We start from the raw sequence: 18,481 nt of genomic DNA, 5'->3' as shown, positions 1-18,481 counted from the left end.
TTGCCTGAAGCGAGAAGTTGGATTTATTTCTAAAGAAGACTCCCAATTTAACCTTCAGCTTGGAGACAAGGTTTTCGATATGTGTTTTGAAAGACAAGTTCTGATCAATGATAATACCTAAATATTTGTATGTTGTAACAATTTCAATTTCAATCCCTGGAGTAGTCAAGATCTTTAGCAGATCAGCTGTTAAATCCTTGCCATTTGAAAATAGCATAAATTTGGATTTTTCTGCATTTAAAACCAGCTTAAGTTGAGTTAAGTGGGTCTGAACAACATCAAAGGCAGACTGCAGGTATTCCAGAGCTTTAACTACTGAAGGGGATGAACAACAGATGACAGTATCATCTGCATAAAAATGATAAGCAGCAGGTAGTTGCACCAAAAACTTTATACCGTACCTTTTGGCGAAGCAATCCTACATTTTCAACATTACCTTTCTGTCAGGTCCCATACACATTAGTAAATTTTTAAATAGGGGTACAGTATAAGGGTACACAGAAGCCAGGGTTGTGTTCATATTCCAGTTAAGGGGTCATGGCTCTGTGCAGTGGGAGAAGAGACAGTAGTGCAAGTATCAAAGACAGATACAAAGCTCTTACTGGGGACTAAAAGCATTTTGTTCACTGGCAACTTTGTTGGACTGTTTTTTATTATAAACAACAACAAACATTTCAAACACTTCTGTATTACACTGTACAAACACTTAATACTTTCCCAAAAGACAACAGGTAACATCAGGTTAAAAAACTGAAAAGGATATTTAATGATAAGATACTGAAAATACAAAAAAAATGAGTAATAACAAGACGAGGTCAAAACCTTGTATATGGCTGGATCGTGTATACAATGCTACAGGGCTTTTAATTTGAATTTAGGACTTTTAATTTGAAACAGGAAGTGGCCGGCATATATCTAGTCAGACTTTTGTTCACTTTGACTTTCACTTTACAGAGCTGGCATGCGCTGTCACAGTTGTTATCATCCAGCCCAAAAACTCATGTGAATCCATGTTAAAGTGAAGAACAGTGCACTTAGACACAGCCATGCAGCTGAAGGGAGCTGCTTTCTCTGGAGCTGTATCCACTGATCATTTAACACAACCCTCCCCTCTTCAGCTTCAGTCAGGGACGTATGTCCCCTTACTGGGGATTCCCACCAAAAGCTTCATGGTCGCCTGCGGGCACTCTGGTCGCTCTGACATCGCTCACACTGCCAGCTCCAGCAGGCGCTTACAGCGGCCAAAGGGGTGGGTCCGGGCGCTGCAGATGTGTCCATCTGGGCTGACCGGCTGTGCACTTTACAAGGATGAACAAATATACTATCATTTATGTCTTCACTATGTATTATTGTATATTTCATTACACAATTAAAATAACGCTAATAAACACAGTCATATAGCCCTTATGAGTCTTTTATTATTATGATTTTACCTTCCTGTTGGCACGTAGGACCATTGAGAAATGTAGGCTAATTGGTGGTAAATAAGCGGGAGCTTATTTGGAGGGAAAAAAGCGTAGCCTATATATATATATAGCATGCACATCTTCGGTTTCCTCTTTCACCATGGATCGCACTTTCGGAAGCCTCCTTTGTATTGCATTGGCGTATTTGCTGAGGAAACGCAGAGCCCGGAGCCGTTGGTCCGTCTGGGTCCACAGAGTCCTGCAAACCTGGTCTGCAATTGGCTGCTGCTTTGGCGGCGGCACTGCTCATTTGCATAAAGTTCAGCTTCTCTCAACTTCTACTTGACGCTCTAGTCACTGGCATTGCGCCGCTCGCTGCAGCCGACACCCCTGATGCCCTTTGTCGTCAGCGTGCATTGAAAATGAATGACGGCCGGCTGCTTATGATGCTCATGAAGCTTATGGTGGGAATCCACGGTTATGATGGGAGGAGGCTGCACAGCCCTCAGTCACTATCAGAACCAAGTTCCGCTGATAATTTGTAAAAAAACTCTTATTGGCAGCGATAACCAAAGGAGAATTTTGTCATTGTGGCTGCAACAGTTCCAGCTTTTTAACACGCAATATTCACCTCAGTTTCAATCAGTCTTTTTTTTTTTTTTTTTTCTTCTCACAACCCGTTCTGACCATCTGTGGTTCTGGCATTGTAGCACAATATAATCAGTAATGTTAAAAATAAATTTAAGGCTTGTCTCATACAGACACAGCACAGTTACACGTTACAGTGACTATGGAAAACGAGCCGATCAAAGTTGACACTTATCTGATAACAGTAATGTGCTTTCCTATGCTGAAGCAAGTTGTTACATTTTACTTGTATAGCAGCTGGCTAGTTAGCTAGCTAGCTTGCTAATTCTATTGTGCTTTCATGCTACACTGGTTACAGAAAATGAGGAATACAGTACCACATGACTTTCAGTGTCCACTGCTCTGTCGTATGTATTTTAAAAGAGAAACGGCCAATAGGGAAAAGCCTAATTCATGTCATCACTCACTCTAACCAATGGTGTAACTTTATCACTCACTAACTCGTAGACAGACTTTTGCTTTTATAGGGCTGGCCTTGCCTCTGCGGTCCAGCCAAAAAATAAAACTTGTGTATTAGGAGGAATGTTTCGGTTAGTTCCACCATGGGTATATGACAGTGTGAATCCCAGTTGCCTCAGTGTTATTTTTATTTTTATATTCCATTCTGCTTTTGTGTTAAAAGCCTGCATGACAGCATCAGGGAGAAGGATTTGTGCTTCAGTTTGTTTTTTTCCCCTTGTTCTGGTGATTGGCACATCTGGGTAATGCCATCAAATTTGCATTAGCATGTTGAATGTGTTTCCATTTATAGACCCTACAGCAGTGGAGGAGCACTGACACACCGTCCTCGTCTTATACACATATGTGTCTTTATTGCTGCTGTCGCTCTGCTATTTCATTTGTTCTTGTCATAGTGTAACTGACTTACACGCCAATCAGCTTGTTGTGCTAACCTCAGCACTTATTGCTAATGGTTTAAAGTATCTGGGCAGAACTCATGCTTGTGAACTTTGGTTCTACATTACATGTATCAGTGTAATAAATGTCAGGTGTACTTCACAGATTTGTGGTCACATGTGGTCAAAGAAAGTGTCTATAAAATCTGAAAGAATTGAATTATCATTGCACATTTTATTTAATTATTGTTTTGATTTAATTTAATGCTTCTGTCATGAATGGATGCATAAAAATAGCATAACATCTTTTTATGACTATTTCTGTTTGTTACATATTTCACAGGACAGAGATAGAAATTCAGAGGAAGAAATTAACATTTTTCTCTTTGAAAAAGATAGAAATTGAAAAATCAATACTACTGGTATCCTAATTTCCACCTCAAGAAAATTTCAAGCACCCAGCAGAAAGGAGTGAAAGTGGCCAGCAATATTTCTGTGGCTACAGCTTGTGGGAGAGACAAGTGATGGGAGAGGAAATAAATTCAGAGCTAAGGACAGAGAAAACACCCCCCCCCTTCTAGTATCCCCTTCTGTCTCTCTTGAATTCTTGCAAGTGTTGTCTACAAAATGTGCCGGGGCTTGATGCAAAACACTCTGTTGTAATTCGATGTCTGGCTGCTTTCCAGGCATCAGCCAGAGCAGGATCTCCCATTGGCTACTGCAGCACGGCTCCGACCTGAGCGAGCAGAAGAAGAGGGCCTTCTACCGCTGGTACACGCTGGAGAAAACTACACCAGGTACATCAGTCTTTCAACTCTTTACACTCACTCAGTCCTGACTCTGTGTGTATTGGTCAGGTGTGTGTGTGTGTGTGTGTATATATATATATATATATACACACACACACACACACACATATATACATACATACACATACATATACATATGTATGTATGTATGTGTATATATATATATGTATATATGTATATATGTGTATATGTATATGTATATATGTGTATATGTATGTATGTATGTGTATATGTATATATGTATATATGTGTATATGTATGTATACAGTATATGTGTATATGTATATATGTATTTATGTATATATGTATATGTATGTATGTATGTATGTATATATGTGTGTATGTATTTATGTATATATGTATATGTATGTATGTATGTATGTATATATGTGTATATGTGTATATGTATATATATGTGTATATGTATATNATATATATATATATATATATATATATATATATATATTTAAGGGCTGTGGTTAACAAAGAGAGGGATGAAGAGGCATAGAGCAGGTGCCAACAGAGGGCAAAAATCTAACTAAAATTCAAGGAGGGTCAGTCTGTAGATAAGCCCCTCAGTTTTCTCAGTAACCATTCATCGGATCAACTTCTCATTGGCGGGCATATTGCTGAGGACCCATGGAAGTGCAGTGTTGAGTGTGAGCTCTTGAGATCTATGAGACATATTTATTATTAGTGTATTTCTACCACCAGAAGTACATACTGTGGGATATATATAGAGGGGACCCCTATTAACTGTTACACAGACAAACGGCATGCTGGGTAAAACTTGCTCTCTCATCAATGGCTCCAGTGCATTCAAGAATAAATGAAGAAATAGAGGCTTGAGCAAAATCATAACAAAATCAAACATGCATCAGCATCAATCATCAGCTATGTATTATTCGGAATGAACGCTTTTGTTTTTGGAAACAGCTGGGCTTTGGCTTGCTAGGAGATGCAACTATGTCATAGCATGTGTATTGCTCAGAACCCAAGGAAATGCAGTGTTGAGTGTGAAGATGCTTGTATGAGCTGTTCTGGAGAGCGTTGCCAGCGGCAATACTGGAGACCAAGTGCATTCTGAAGAAGCACAGTTTGAACGACCACTGCACTACTGTATAGAATAAGAAAAAATGTATAGAACTAGAAAAGTGCACTCAGTAGAGTGTAGCTCTCTGTCAGGTGGCTGCTAGAGCTTTTCACAGCCACTCTATAGGCAATACATGTGATGCAGCTGGTTGGTGGATTTGTCCCTCCCAGCTCCCTTAGGCCCTGATCACACAGAATCCATTTTAGCAACTGGAGGCGTCTTTTTCTAATAGTTTTTAATGAGAATGAAGCTTTTTGCTTGCTGTTTTTGCATTGCTACGCACTTCATGGTTCTGCACTCTAGGTATCTGGCGTTTTTCCTAGAGTGCTTCAAACTCCTCAAGTTGAAAAAACTTAACTCAGAGCAGAGAGGTGCCCCATTTCATCTAGGCTTTTTTCCCATTGTCCAATCAGATGATTCAAGTGGCGCGCCTTCTGTGGTGGTCTCAACAACAAGTCTACAGTTGGTAAACAATGGAGGAGAATCCGGTGGTAGTGCTTGCTGGATACCCAAAGCAATATGATTTTACAATCTGCAGTTACCACAATCTCAATAGGAAACAGCAGGCGTGGAAGCATATTAGAGCAGTACTTGAAACCGCCATCATTGAGGCGGAACTCCTGGACAGGTGGTTCTCCCTCTGATCCACCCTCTTTTTTAGGGTCTCATGTACCCACACAGATCTCTGTTTCCCTGTGCTCCATAAACTATTTGCAAGTACCCTCTGCCTGTCCATTTTCGTAAGTAGCTACTAATTACTGCGAATTGAAGAAAAAAACAGTAGATTGATTACATGCGAAGGTTAAGGTAAGAAAGTGATGGGATGGTTGCCTGGCAACAATGAAAAGACGCAGCAAGTGTTTTTTTCCTTACATTTAAAAAAAAAAAAAAGGCAGTGCGATGCGCCTTGCGTTTTGCAACCAGGGCATCTTGATTAAGTGGATCATAACATGTTGGGGATGGAACTATTGTCTGCAGATGCTCTGGTCCAAAGTGAGACCAGACTTTTCTATGAATGTCACTTTTTGAGCCACAACAAAGGCCAAAATTTGGCCTGCAGCTGAATAGGTAAGGCTTATTGTTTTTACCTGAGACATTTGTGGAAAACTTAAAGCCCTACTGGCCAGTTAAGAGGAGTAAAGAGTCAGCAGACAGTGACAATATAAAAAGGCAATAAAACAGGTTTTTCAAAAGTTATGAATCACTGCCGATCTGAATCTGGCATGACACTGTCATGTTACTGTAGCCATCAAGGCCATAATAGAATGTAGTTTCATTTTGTCACTCTGAATAGTTAGCAAAGCTGTGGTTGTAGCAAAGTTGAGTTTTAATGTTGGGTGTAAAGATAGCAGAGTTTTCCTCAGTAATGGCAGCAGGAGGCGGCTTCAAAGAAAGGAAGCACAGTAGGAAAACACTGTGCTACCAGCAGTTTCTTGATAGACTGTTAATGAGATGAGTAGAAGTAGACAGTGCCCTGTGGTATAATGTGCTGCAGTGACATGTGATATACAGTATGATGCCTCAATTCCATGTAATATCTCATACGTTAGCTGAAGCTTTTTGAAGTGTTATATGAATTGGAGGCTGGTAGAGACAAAGGAAGATAAGGTTAGTAACAGCAGCGGCTTGTAGGAGCTGAATATTAATGTATTGTGTTCCGTTTTAAATGAGCACCTGGGTTTGATTTAATTTTAGCCTAAAGCAACTGGATTTTACTCAACAAAAGCTGAGGATCTCTTAGTCTAATTTTTGTCATGCATTTTTTATTTTAATGTAAGCATTTTGAGGCAATACCTGTGACCATTTTTGTTGTGAGTAGTTACCATGGTTACAGGTGTTGTTCTCATCCATTGCAAGGTTAGTGGAAAAGGCTGTTTACTTGTTCAGACTCAGATTCAATGTGACCCCCACCCCCCAAACTGTCTGTTTGAACACAACCGCTCACTCTGTGTCCTTCCTGCTCGTCAGGCATTACCACAGATACCTGCGCTGCCATCTTAAAGTAATGTTCCATCCAGCACTTGATAAAGTTACGCTAGCTTACCTCTTTATAAATGTCGACATATAGCCTGCATGCTTTGTGGTTTGTTCTAGCTGTTTGTTGCAGCTTCCTGTCTAATTCTCAGGGGATTATAGATTAATTTAGTCCGTAAACTATTTCTTTTAAGAATGTCAAATAACATTATTTAACATATGTACAATTTCAGAACCCATTGTAGTTCACCTTTTAATGGTTATTTGAGATTGTTTGTTATCAGCCTGCCGCCATATTGTTTGCTGTGTTGAAATGGCCATGCTCACATTATGTCACTCACCAGTGGTGAGCGTTTATTGATCAGGTGCGCTGGAGTGCATTCTGATAGTTGTAGGTTTTCTACCTCAAAAGCACATGTCACAGCCCTTTTCCTTTTCCCCTTTTCTCTGGTCATATAGCACCAATTAAAAAGTATTTGCGTCTTTCCACTGTATAGACGACCCATTTTGTGAAACGACCTTTCCAGCAGTGAAATTCTTCTTTAAGTCCAACTTAAGGCCAGTTCTCAAGTCTTGAGTCCAGTGCTTTAAAATCTCATTGCACCTTAGTCCTGCTTTATAAAAAAAGTTGTGAAAAATCAGGGTTGACATGTACATGTTAGTTTTGCTTCTCTGAAGAAGGACACAGTTAAAAGATGAGTCTGTTGGCTTGCACAACCTTAAATCTACATTTCACTGCAAATGGTTAACAGCAAAAACAACAGGCCTCTTGCTTCGGATCCCAACTGTGCATGTGCATGTGTGCATGTACGTTTACGTGCGCTGTATCAACCTATAGCCAGGCAGCAGACATCCCACGCCTCGTCCTCTGCGGCATGTTCCTCGGTGGAGCCCTGCCAACACCGACAGCAGTGGAAACTGCTCTATGCTATTTATGGCCAGACTGAGCCCGGCCCAGCTCAGCCCAGCCCCACACACACGCCTCCATCACTGCTGCAGAGAAAACTGATGCCCCATTCATGCTGTTCTGATAACCTGGGCTGTTGCTGGGCGACCCAGTTAGGTCTTGTTCCCAATGTCTGTGTCAGGTGAGGTTATGATACTGAGGGTGAGCTTGTGACCTCCATAATACATCTAAGCTGTTAGCTTGATTGTGGCTATTTTTTAGTTTTAGTTCAAACCTTTTGAGTTATAATCTTTTCTGCTGTGGTCATGATTTGAGATGAGGAAGCGCAGTCCTTGTCAGCACTATTCAGTCCAGTTTATAACCACAATATATTGTGAGATTTGCTAAAGGTGATGCACATTCTCACATACATTTTCATGAGGCGATCAGCTTTTTGGCCATTGTGCGCTGCACTCAGTTTGTCTGTCAAGACAACCATTACACACATTATTACTCTCTTTTTTTTAAGACTCTAACCGGCACAGTTAGTGCTTCCAAGCCACAGACACCTGCAAACAATATGTTCCCAAGGCTCATTGTGACCAGACTTCCCCTGACAGATGTACCATCTTCAGTTGTAACCTACCAGTGTTTCTGCTGCCTCCCGCCCCAGGTGCCACTCTAAACATGCGGCCAGCTCCGTTACCTCTGGAGGAAATGGAGTGGAGGCAAACCCCGCCCCCCATCACCACTGCCCCTGGAACCTTCCGGCTGCGTCGAGGAAGTCGCTTCACTTGGAGAAAAGAGTGCCTGGCTGTGATGGAGAGGTGAGTGGGGGAACAGAGGAAGAAGAGCAGGAGATTAAAGATGATAAATGGGAGTTTGTTTCATCAATCTGCCTTATTTCCACATGGAGTAGAGGAAACATTGCAACCTGTGCAAGAAAATGGCTGGAAAATGAGCCTGTGACTCTTGACATACAGTCTCAATATTGGCTTGGTAGTACTGCACACATAGCAAACAGCAGGAAGTTTGTTGACATCGTCCTTGTGTAATGAAATTAATTTAATCAGTGTGACTCTTCTGCTATATATAGCTACTTCAACGACAACCAGTACCCAGATGAGGCCAAACGGGAGGAGATAGCAAACGCCTGCAATGCTGTTATTCAAAAGCCAGGTAAACCACAGAAACCAGGAATGTGTGTGCAGCCTTGTTAGAATAATTCAGTGTTTTGTTATGTGTAGTGGATAATAGCTTTATTTGCTGGTGATGAATATTCCTGTAAGTTATGTGAATATTTTGAATTTTACCATGGAAATTGCCCCTCTGAACACAACCATAATCACCCATTAATCTGTACATGACATCTTTTTACATTTGGTATGTCATACATACGTAAGTGCTAAAGAGCTGAAACAATAACTTGATTCGTTTTTAAGTTCAGCAGAAAATGTATCTGCAACAGTTAAGCCTTAAAATTTCCTCATTCCAGCTTCTAAACTGTGAATATTTGCTGATGCATGGATATTTTTCTTGGATATGATGTGGACTTTGCAGACCAAACATCTGTGTTGCATGTGTTGTGTGATCGGCCCCTTATGCAATCAAATAAAATTATTTCCTTTCAGCAGATATTTTACCATCATCAGTTATGAAACAATCCAGATCATAAAGGCACAAATAAAAGTGGAATTCACAGCTTGAGGGAGCAGATGGATGAAAAAACAGGGCCCAAAATGAAATAAAAAAAGATTAGAACTGACTGGATAAAAAATAATTTAAGCAAGACATTCTCATTTTGAATTGTGCACTGAGTGATCAGATTGTCATGTGATTTGTTTCAGGGAAGAAGCTGTCTGATCTGGAGAGGGTTACCTCCCTGAAAGTTTACAACTGGTTCGCCAACCGTCGCAAAGAGATCAAGAGACGGGCTAACATTGGTAATGTGGCTTTAGGGAGAGACCACAAATCTCTATTGAGACTTTTGGTTGCGGAGCACTGCACATTTGATTACATTCCTTTGTGTTAACATGACTATTTGATATTTAATAAAAGCAATTATACAAATTATCTTATGCATTGAATGGCTCATCATAAATGTATTCATTCCATCACTATAATTAGGCAGGTTGATGATTGTTAATCAGTCACCTGATATCTGTAATGACCTCTGGCAAAGTATTCCCATACCTGCTTTGGAATTTAAAAAAAATCCTCTTGCTGCCTGCATTAATCTAGATGCCAATTAGATTTGTAAAATATAACCTCCATTACTTGCTAGCCAAAGGACTTAGTAGAGAAGACCACTGAAGCAGTTGGAGAGATTCAGTATCGTCTGGCCACAGTCTGAGCTAATGTGTGTTAATTAGAGCAGTGGTTCCCAACCTTTTTTGTCTGATGTACCCTCAAAGCCTGGTCAGATGAGCTGTCATTTTGCAAATGTGTTTATTTGACTTGGTATTTAACTCTATGTTATGCATCTGTGATAACTATATACAAGTGGGCATTCATACATGTTTTTCATATAGTTTAACTGTTCGTGTTGTTTAGTCAAGTTAGCATTTTTACTCCTGTCACTTAGAGTAGCAGAATTTGGATGTTTCAACTATTCATCCATGATAGCTATATATAGCTTTTTCACTATTTGCATTTAGGTCACTACTGTAAACTGTTCATCCATTACTTTCAGGTATCAATTTAAATAATGTATTCATTACATTTAACTAGTCTAACAATTAATCTATTACTTTTAGCTGACTATTTAAGCTGTTTATCCATATGTCAACAATTTACCCATTACTTCAAGCTAACTCTTCCAACTAAGTATCTATTACTTTCAGCAACCAATTTCAAACTTTTTATCCATCAAGCTAATGCCAACCACTTAGCCATTACTAAAAGCTCACTATTCTGTTTTTCCATTAAACTATCAATTTCAACCATTTATCTGTTGCTCTAAGTATCACAGCTGTAACGCAATAAACTGTCAACCATTTATTCATTACTTAAAGTAGTCCAACTGTTTATCCATTAAACTATGTTAACCATTTTTCATTACTTAAAGTATTACTTTTCCATTTCCTACTTATCCATTACTTCAAATTAGGTATTCCAGTTGTTTATCCAGTACTTTCTGTTATTAATTTCAACCAGTTATCCATTACTTAAACTAAGTATTCCAACTTTTATTTATTACTTTCAACAAACGATTTCACATTTATTTATTACTTTTAGCCATTTCAACCATTTGTTCATTACTTAAGCCCATTTTTCCAACTGTTTATCCATTAAGATAACTATGTCAACCATTTATCCATTACATTAAATTAAGTATTTCAACTGTTTATCCATTACTTTTAGCTATCAATTCCAACTGTTTATCCATTACTTTTAGCTATCAATTCCAACTGTTTATCCATTACTTACCGCTATGTCACTAGGCCACTAGAATCAAACCATGAAAACCCTCGACAAGAAACCTAACAGCTTCCATCACTGCAACATATGGGAAAAATATAATCTTTTGAGCTGGGAAAACTTTATAAAATATGCAAACGTATGCCTCATCTATAAAATAATTCATGGTCTAGCTCCTCCTCCACTCAGTAGCTTTATTCAGCAATGAGTAAACTCAAATCAGATCACAAGAGGAGTCACAAGAGGAAACTGCATCATCCCACTGAGAAAATCAGCTTTCAGTCAATCTGCCTTTTCAATCAAAGCGGCACATGAATGGAATGCTGTACCAGCTCACATCAGGGACCTGACTACATACAGGTCCTTTTCCACACAGTTAAAAAAAATGGTTCATAAATTTCCAAATTTGTCAACACTAGTCTGGATATACTCATCATTATATCAAATTGCCCTGTTGCTAAACCTGCAGTCCTGTTGCTTGTATTTGTTTTTTGTTTTTGTTTTTTGTTTTTGTTTTTCTTTGCTTGTTGCTTCTGGTCTGTGTTTGTGTTTGCTGTTAAATTGTCTTACTGCTTGACTTGCCTTGGTGTTGCTGTTGTCGTGCTTCCTCACTTGTTTTTCTTTTTGTCTGTCTCTGTTTATGCAGTTAGGTTACCTTGTTGTGTCTCTCTGTGTTTTATTGTAACATACACATCAATGTCTTAAATTTGCTGTTTTTTAAATTTTAGGCTGCCAATTCACATCTGGCCAGGGACAACAGATGAAAACTAGCCTTAGGGCTAACTCTGGCGTATTTACAGAAATGTTTATTAATATGCACTGTCCCTGACAAATAAAGTAATGAAATAAAATAAATAAATAAATAAATGTCAAACATTTACCCATTACTTTAAGCCAGGGTTTGAAATTAGCACTAACCGCCCGCAAAATGCTGTTAAAATAGTTAAGTGGCTGATAGATTTGCCTCCCTCACCAGCCAACAAAACAACAGTAATCTATTGAGTGGCTGGTAGATAATAGAATCCACCAGCCACAGTGGAAGGTGGAATAAAAAAAAATTAATTTCCAATACTGCTTGAAGCTAACTATTTCAACCAGTTATTCATTACTTTAACTTATTATTACAAGTGTTTATCCATTATCATTTATCCTTTTTAACTGTTTGCAATTATATTTTTGATTAACTAGTTTAACATGCACTCCATTAATCTCAGTGGCCACTTTATTAGGTACACCTGTACAGTCTTGTGCAATCCAATACAACTGTTCTGCCATAAAGTTTACTTCTATGATACCTCACACATAGACAGTCATAGAAGTGATAATCCAGTATTTATCTAGCCGTGTGAAGAATGAATATATGGCAGAGCTGTTGTATTGAATTGTAATAGATTTTACGGGTGTACCTAATAAAGTGGTCACTGAGTGTATATTTTTAAACTGGATCGTAATTTTTCAGATGAATTCAGCGACACAATTTTTCCATGTTGCCTGTTTGGGAATCACTGCTCTTCAGTACGTTATGAGGGATATTATCAGTCATCTATCATAAATCTAACAATCCATCCTCTTCCTCCAAGAAGCCACAATCCTGGAGAGTCATGGGATAGATGTCCAGAGTCCAGGGGGACACTCCAACAGTGACGACATCGATGGGAACGACTTCTCAGAGCAGGTAGAGAGTGATTAAGTTTCAAGAGACACATAAATCCAGATTTATGTTCCAGACAGTACTGTAAACGACTTGTCTGATCGAAGAGAAACAGTTCACTTTTCTGTGTGTTAAAGCTTCATATCTTCATTTTGTGCTGTACTGTGTCTGATATTTTTATCAGATGCAGATGCAATTTATATTTTTTCCTTTGTTTTTTTTGGATCAACCTCTTGCCAACCATTCACATCCATGTGTCCACATCCAAGGCTCACTCTGTTCTTGGACAGCACTCTGTATTTCTAGTCATTAATCGGTGTGATCGTGTATTTTACATGTCTTTCAAATGCATCAGTTGACTTAACTAATTAGTTTCCCTCTCTTTTGTTAAAGTTATGCAAGTAATAGAAGTTAGCAGCTTGTTGGGTTTGCTTGGAGTTAAACCATGTAGACTTAATGCCACATTACCGTGCCACTGAGACAAATTACAAGAACATTTGTGCTGCTGTTTTCCTTTAGATGAACTTTTAATATGTCCTTCCCCAAATATAGAAGGCACATAAAGTTTTTTATTTTTGTGAAGTAATGTTGCTAAGAACTGTTGCCCGAGGCATGTTAATTAACAAAAGCTCGCTCCCCTCTTCTTTTTCCTGTAACCAATGGAAACTGAGCTGGAGCAAAGGAAGTATCAAGGCTCTGTAATATTGTAGAAACCTACAATTCAAGATTGTGTTTCAGTTTAAGCCTTCTAGCTTTACTCTTGATTGCACAACATGTAAACGCTTCCTGTCAAGTCAAGGCTGCTGAAAGTGAAAAGAGCCAGTTGACCATTCCAGAGTAATGAACACAGGGTGTATTTAATCTGTCAAGCAGTGTTGAACTAGTGAAGTATGAAAGAGGACAAGCTATTCTGAATATTGTGAATTGTTTCTCTAATTACACTTGAGTTTTTTAATCGTACATTGTTAAATGGCCATTTTTATTACCTCCAGGCATGTGACCTACCCTATTTTGACAAGAGACCTCTAAGCCGACCTTTTGGCCTTTACCGACTGGAGCCCACCTCACCAACACAGGTACATCCACACTGAAACATGCCATTATGTTAACCAGAACAATGCATATTAATTCTCAGGGAAATAGGATCTGGTTCTCTTTAACCTGGCTCATACTTCCTCAGTTTTTGCCTTCATGCCAGTCCATTTTGATCCTCAGTTTAGCAGTTATGTTGCTGCATTTCTTTGTGGCTGTAGTTGCAGGGAGCACAGCTCTCCAGTGCAGTCCAAAAAGAGGGCAAGGAAAACTCACAATCAAATCACACAGAGGTTAAGAGCAGTCCCCTCAACACAATTATACTCTGATTGCATGTCTTTAAATAGCTGTCAGAATACAGTAATCAGGCGGCATGTCGCTTAAAAGTTGATTTGGTGCCATTGCTCGCCTATTTTCTGGCTCCTGTGACCTCAGTTTTTAACATCCAAAACAATTTGCTTTCACAAATTCAAACTCAGTCATAAAAAAACACAAGGCAGCAGATATTGTAAGGTTGGTTTGCCATTTTGCAGAATTATGGTTTTTCCCTCCTGTTGGCAGAAAATGTATGCTGGTTGGAATAACATATAATGTGACAATATACTTTCCTGGTTATGAGGAATAATTTTAAAACTGTGTTTTATGAGCAGGTCTTACTGCACACTGAATATTCCTTTTCTCTGTTGGCCTGTTAAATTTTACAAACTGAAATGCTACAGTAAAGTCACTAACCAAATCACAACTGACCATTCGCTTAGCCTCCCCCACCTTTGTTACTGTTGCTGCAGTTGTCAAGCTTACCCTTCTCTCCCTTCTCAGTACATATGCAATTGACAGTAATCATGGTAGCAGAATGACCACTTAAAATTGTTGGTCACTTTTGAAACATGTGTCCTTGATTTTAAAACATGGTAGCCACATTAGTAGCCAGCAACTGTTAGTTTTGCTCGTTGATGACAACTGTGGCTGGCAGATTTTATCAGCTAAAGAGGCTGTCTTCAGCTGTATAATGTTTCCAGCTGGCTTGGTTCAAAACAACATCCTTTTAAAAGGGGCTTAAATATGCACTTGGTGGCTACATCTTGCTAAAAGAAAGAGAATAAAGCTGCATGTCCAAGGCGAGAAGTCTCACCATCCTAACCCCACTGTAACATGATCCTATTTGGCTGCTTAGCTAGCAGTTTTAGAGAGAAAAATGAAAGGAGCACCACATAAAAGTCTGGGCTCCCCAAGACATTTGAGCCCTCAGACAACTTTTACCAGTGTCTCAGACCATAACTAGCTTGTTAGGGCTCTGGCTTGTTCACAATCATCGTTAGGAAAGTCCAGGTGATGCAAATTTCAAAACTTTATAAATACTCTGACTCCTTAAACTTTGTACCAACAATCAGCAGCCATGGGCTCCTCTAAACAGCTGCCTAGCACTCTGAAAACTAAAATAACTGATGCCCACAAAGCAGGAGAAGGCTATAGGAAGCTAGCAAAGTGTTTTCAGATAGCTGTTTACTCAGTTTGTAATGTAATTAAGAAATGGCAGTTAACAGGAACTGTGGAGGTCAAGTTGAGGTCTGGCAGACCAAGAAAACTTTCTCAGAGAGCTGCTTGTTGGGTTATTGTAGGAGACTCAGATTCTGTATACAATATTAATAGTTCAACAAAATAAAGTCTACCACTAATGACACATTTGAACAGCTCCCAAATACAAATAAATGTACCCTGGGATCTGTATATATAAATCAACAGGTGATTTCCTTCTCTCTTTGCAAAATCCTTAACGATTGAGTTCTTCTTTTTCCACCTGGACCTTTATGCTCTGCCATTTCTCCTCTAATCATCATGCTGTAACCTGCAACAGGCTGTTATGTTACCATAACTACTGCACATTCACGTGTATGTAGTTTTTGTCAAGCCGCAAGCATCACGTAGGTTTATATTGCTAAAGGTTCAATTACTTGATGACACCGACTCCCATGTGCGCACAGTGAGAGAGGAGTTTCCTAAAAGAGTCTGAGAAGTCCAGGGCTGTTGATAAAACATTCAGGATGCCCAGGCCTAATGACGGCACAGTTTATTCCACACTACTAAAGCTGTTCCTCTTTTTAAAACTACCGCAAGTCGCTAATTATTTCGCTTTCAGCCATGTTTGTTGTTGCCATGGGTAACAGTATGATGTCATATGTCAACAAGTCCAAATATTTAGAATATCAAAATATGAATTTTTCACGATATTAGAAATATATTGGTATTATCGTGAATGAGATGATATGGCACACCCCTAGTTCTCACCACAAAATTCATCATCAGAAGTTTGCAAAGAACAACTAATCATGGCTGATTTATTTTCTTTTAAACATGTCCTGTGGACTGATGAAATTAACATTTGTCCAACTGTTATACACAGAGGTTGTTTGATCATGCTTTAGGTTTGTGTTGCAGCCGGTAGCACGGGGAACATTTCACAGGTACAGGGAAGAATGGATTCAATTAAATTCCAGCAAATTCTGGAAACAAACATCACATCATCTGTAAAACCACAGCACCTCAAGAGGAACAAGCTAAAGGTATTGCCATGGGCCTCACTTTTCCCTGGTCTTAACATTCTCTGACCTCAAAAGAGTAGTGCATGCCCAAGAATCTCACCTTTTGCAGGAAAAATGGGTGAAATTCCCCCAAACAAGAATTGAAAGACTCTTAGCTGGTTACAAAAAGTGTTTGAAGCTGTGATACTTGCCAAGAGATGTGCTACTAAGTACTGACCATGCAGGGTGCCCAAACTTTTGCTTCAGGCCCTTTTCCTTTTTTGTTATTTTGAAACTTTAAAAGATTAAAATTATAAAGTAATCTTGCTTAAAATATTAAAGAAATGTGTCATCTTTAACTTCATGCCTTCTGGAGATCAGTTCAGCTTCTACTTGCTTAGCCATTCACAATAAATACAGTTTTGACCAGGGGTGGCCAAACTTTTACATGCCACTGTACATACCGTTGAGTTTGGCAGACATAATATTATTTCGGGTGAACAGTTTAACTGAGATTCATGTAGTGTAAACTTCCACACATCTAACGAAGAAGAGGACAGAGCGGCTAACATAATCCTACATTCTGATGGCATCAAGGACCAGATCCTACACAGTGGGGAAATACCACAGTGTTATTTGTTAACAGGGATTATCAATGTCGCCAGTCTACCAACAATATAATGTAGCATGAAGTGCTCGCTGACCTGCCTGGAAGTTACACTGGGTTACTACTGTAGGTAGAAAGCTAGTTAGCCATGTATGCTAAGGATTCTGTTTTACATTAGCTGTTTAAATCACTCCTTGCACTTTTGCTCTTTTGTTTTCGGTTTTGGAAACACTGAAGAAAGGTACTACCACTCCTCACTACTCCGCCTGTCACAATAGCTACTTTTGTTGAACAATATTGTGTCTCAGAAATAATAGCGATATGACAGTATTGTTCTTTTGAGACCATTTTATAGCACTAATACAATGACAATAGCATAAGAATGCAAGTACACCTTTTCAAAGAGCATTTAACTTTTAGTTCTAAAGAATATTCAGACATTCAGAAAAAAATAATATATACAACAAAGCCAAAGGATGCCTCCTGAGACTAACAAGTTTAGCGAAGCTCCGGGAACCTGTTACCTCCATTATTCCACTGTTGTGTTGTAGTCAGCTCCCCTGGATGGACGACCTGGCCCAGGGAGTTGCTGTTGAATTTATGGAGTGGAGATTGAAGTTGTTGGGAGGGTAAAATTACAAAGGACTAATGTTTTGGCTCATTTTCCAGGGGGTGGGAAAGCTAATGACTAGCTAACTGTGTCTTTTCCACTCTAAAAAGTGCAGCTGTAGGCTGCCAGTAAGCTACACTGTGTCATCTTTTAAGTGTAGTTTTATTTTCCTTCAGACTTTTGTAAGTAGGCGGGGTGGAGAGAAAAAAAGATAGAATTGCTGTGCCTAAGTTTTACACTAGGGCCACATTGCCTGTGTGAGCAGCACTGCTCAGGTGCGCCATGGCTACAGATAGGGAACATCTAAAGAACAGGAGTCTTGCCCGTTTTTTTTGTGTGTCTTTTTATAATCACATTAACATCATACAATGTTTCACTACAGTTTAATGTCTATCACAGACATGAAAAATATAAATATTTCTTTTCAACTCAAAACTTCCATCTTCGTTTGGAAAAAAAAAAAAAGAACCCTGTGACAACATTTTCGTAGGCAGAACTCCTTCATTTGTTAACACCAGGCTTTTTATTGTGAAACATTTGCAGGACCATGCTGTTGCTGGCTGCACAGCTCCACAAATGTGTGGAGCATTGACTTTTAATTGTGGAAATACACTAGTTATAGCAGGTGGCAGCTCTGTAGCAGTAACGCTGTCTGTGTGAACACCACATGCGTGCAAGCCACAGCAGCTCAGCAAGGTAGCCGTCATGTGCTGCTCACACAGGCAGGGTGGTGTAAACTTTACAGTGGTTGGTTGACTCTGGCATCATGTTGGCTAAAATGTTGCTGACATTCATATATAAACAGACTCGCAAGTAAACACAAGGGGCCATATTGAGGTAAGAAAAATGATCAAGGTCATGTCCATACATGGTGTGGTAAGTGTAATTATCGTGACAGACCTACTCACTCTGACCTCATACACACCACTTTAACAAGCAAAAATCCAAAGCTTGATAGGCGCGCCAGGCCCAGTTATGGTTGCTGAGCTA

The 18,481-nt window shown here is 39.3% G+C and overlaps 1 protein-coding gene across 3 annotated transcripts in view; it reads left to right on the top strand.

Moving 5' to 3' along the window:
* hmbox1b (homeobox containing 1 b) overlaps positions 1-18,481 on the top strand; it is a 32,292-nt gene that overhangs the window by 13,384 nt on the left and 427 nt on the right. For 2 of the 3 annotated variants that reach the window (XM_050057758.1, XM_050057757.1), the window contains exons 4-9: positions 3,577-3,687; positions 8,326-8,479; positions 8,749-8,831; positions 9,500-9,595; positions 12,653-12,747; positions 13,716-13,799. In XM_050057758.1, coding sequence (XP_049913715.1) covers positions 3,577-3,687; positions 8,326-8,479; positions 8,749-8,831; positions 9,500-9,595; positions 12,653-12,747; positions 13,716-13,799 — 623 coding nt within the window. The remainder of the gene's footprint in view (positions 1-3,576; positions 3,688-8,325; positions 8,480-8,748; positions 8,832-9,499; positions 9,596-12,652; positions 12,748-13,715; positions 13,800-18,481) is intronic. The other variant, XM_050057759.1, reaches the window with a different exon arrangement.

This window comes from Epinephelus moara, chromosome 12 (assembly GCF_006386435.1).
Source record: "Epinephelus moara isolate mb chromosome 12, YSFRI_EMoa_1.0, whole genome shotgun sequence".
Lineage (NCBI taxonomy): Eukaryota > Metazoa > Chordata > Actinopteri > Perciformes > Serranidae > Epinephelus > Epinephelus moara.
The sequence above is the reverse complement of the archived record's forward strand: the minus strand, read 5'-3'. Positions and strand labels throughout refer to the sequence as shown.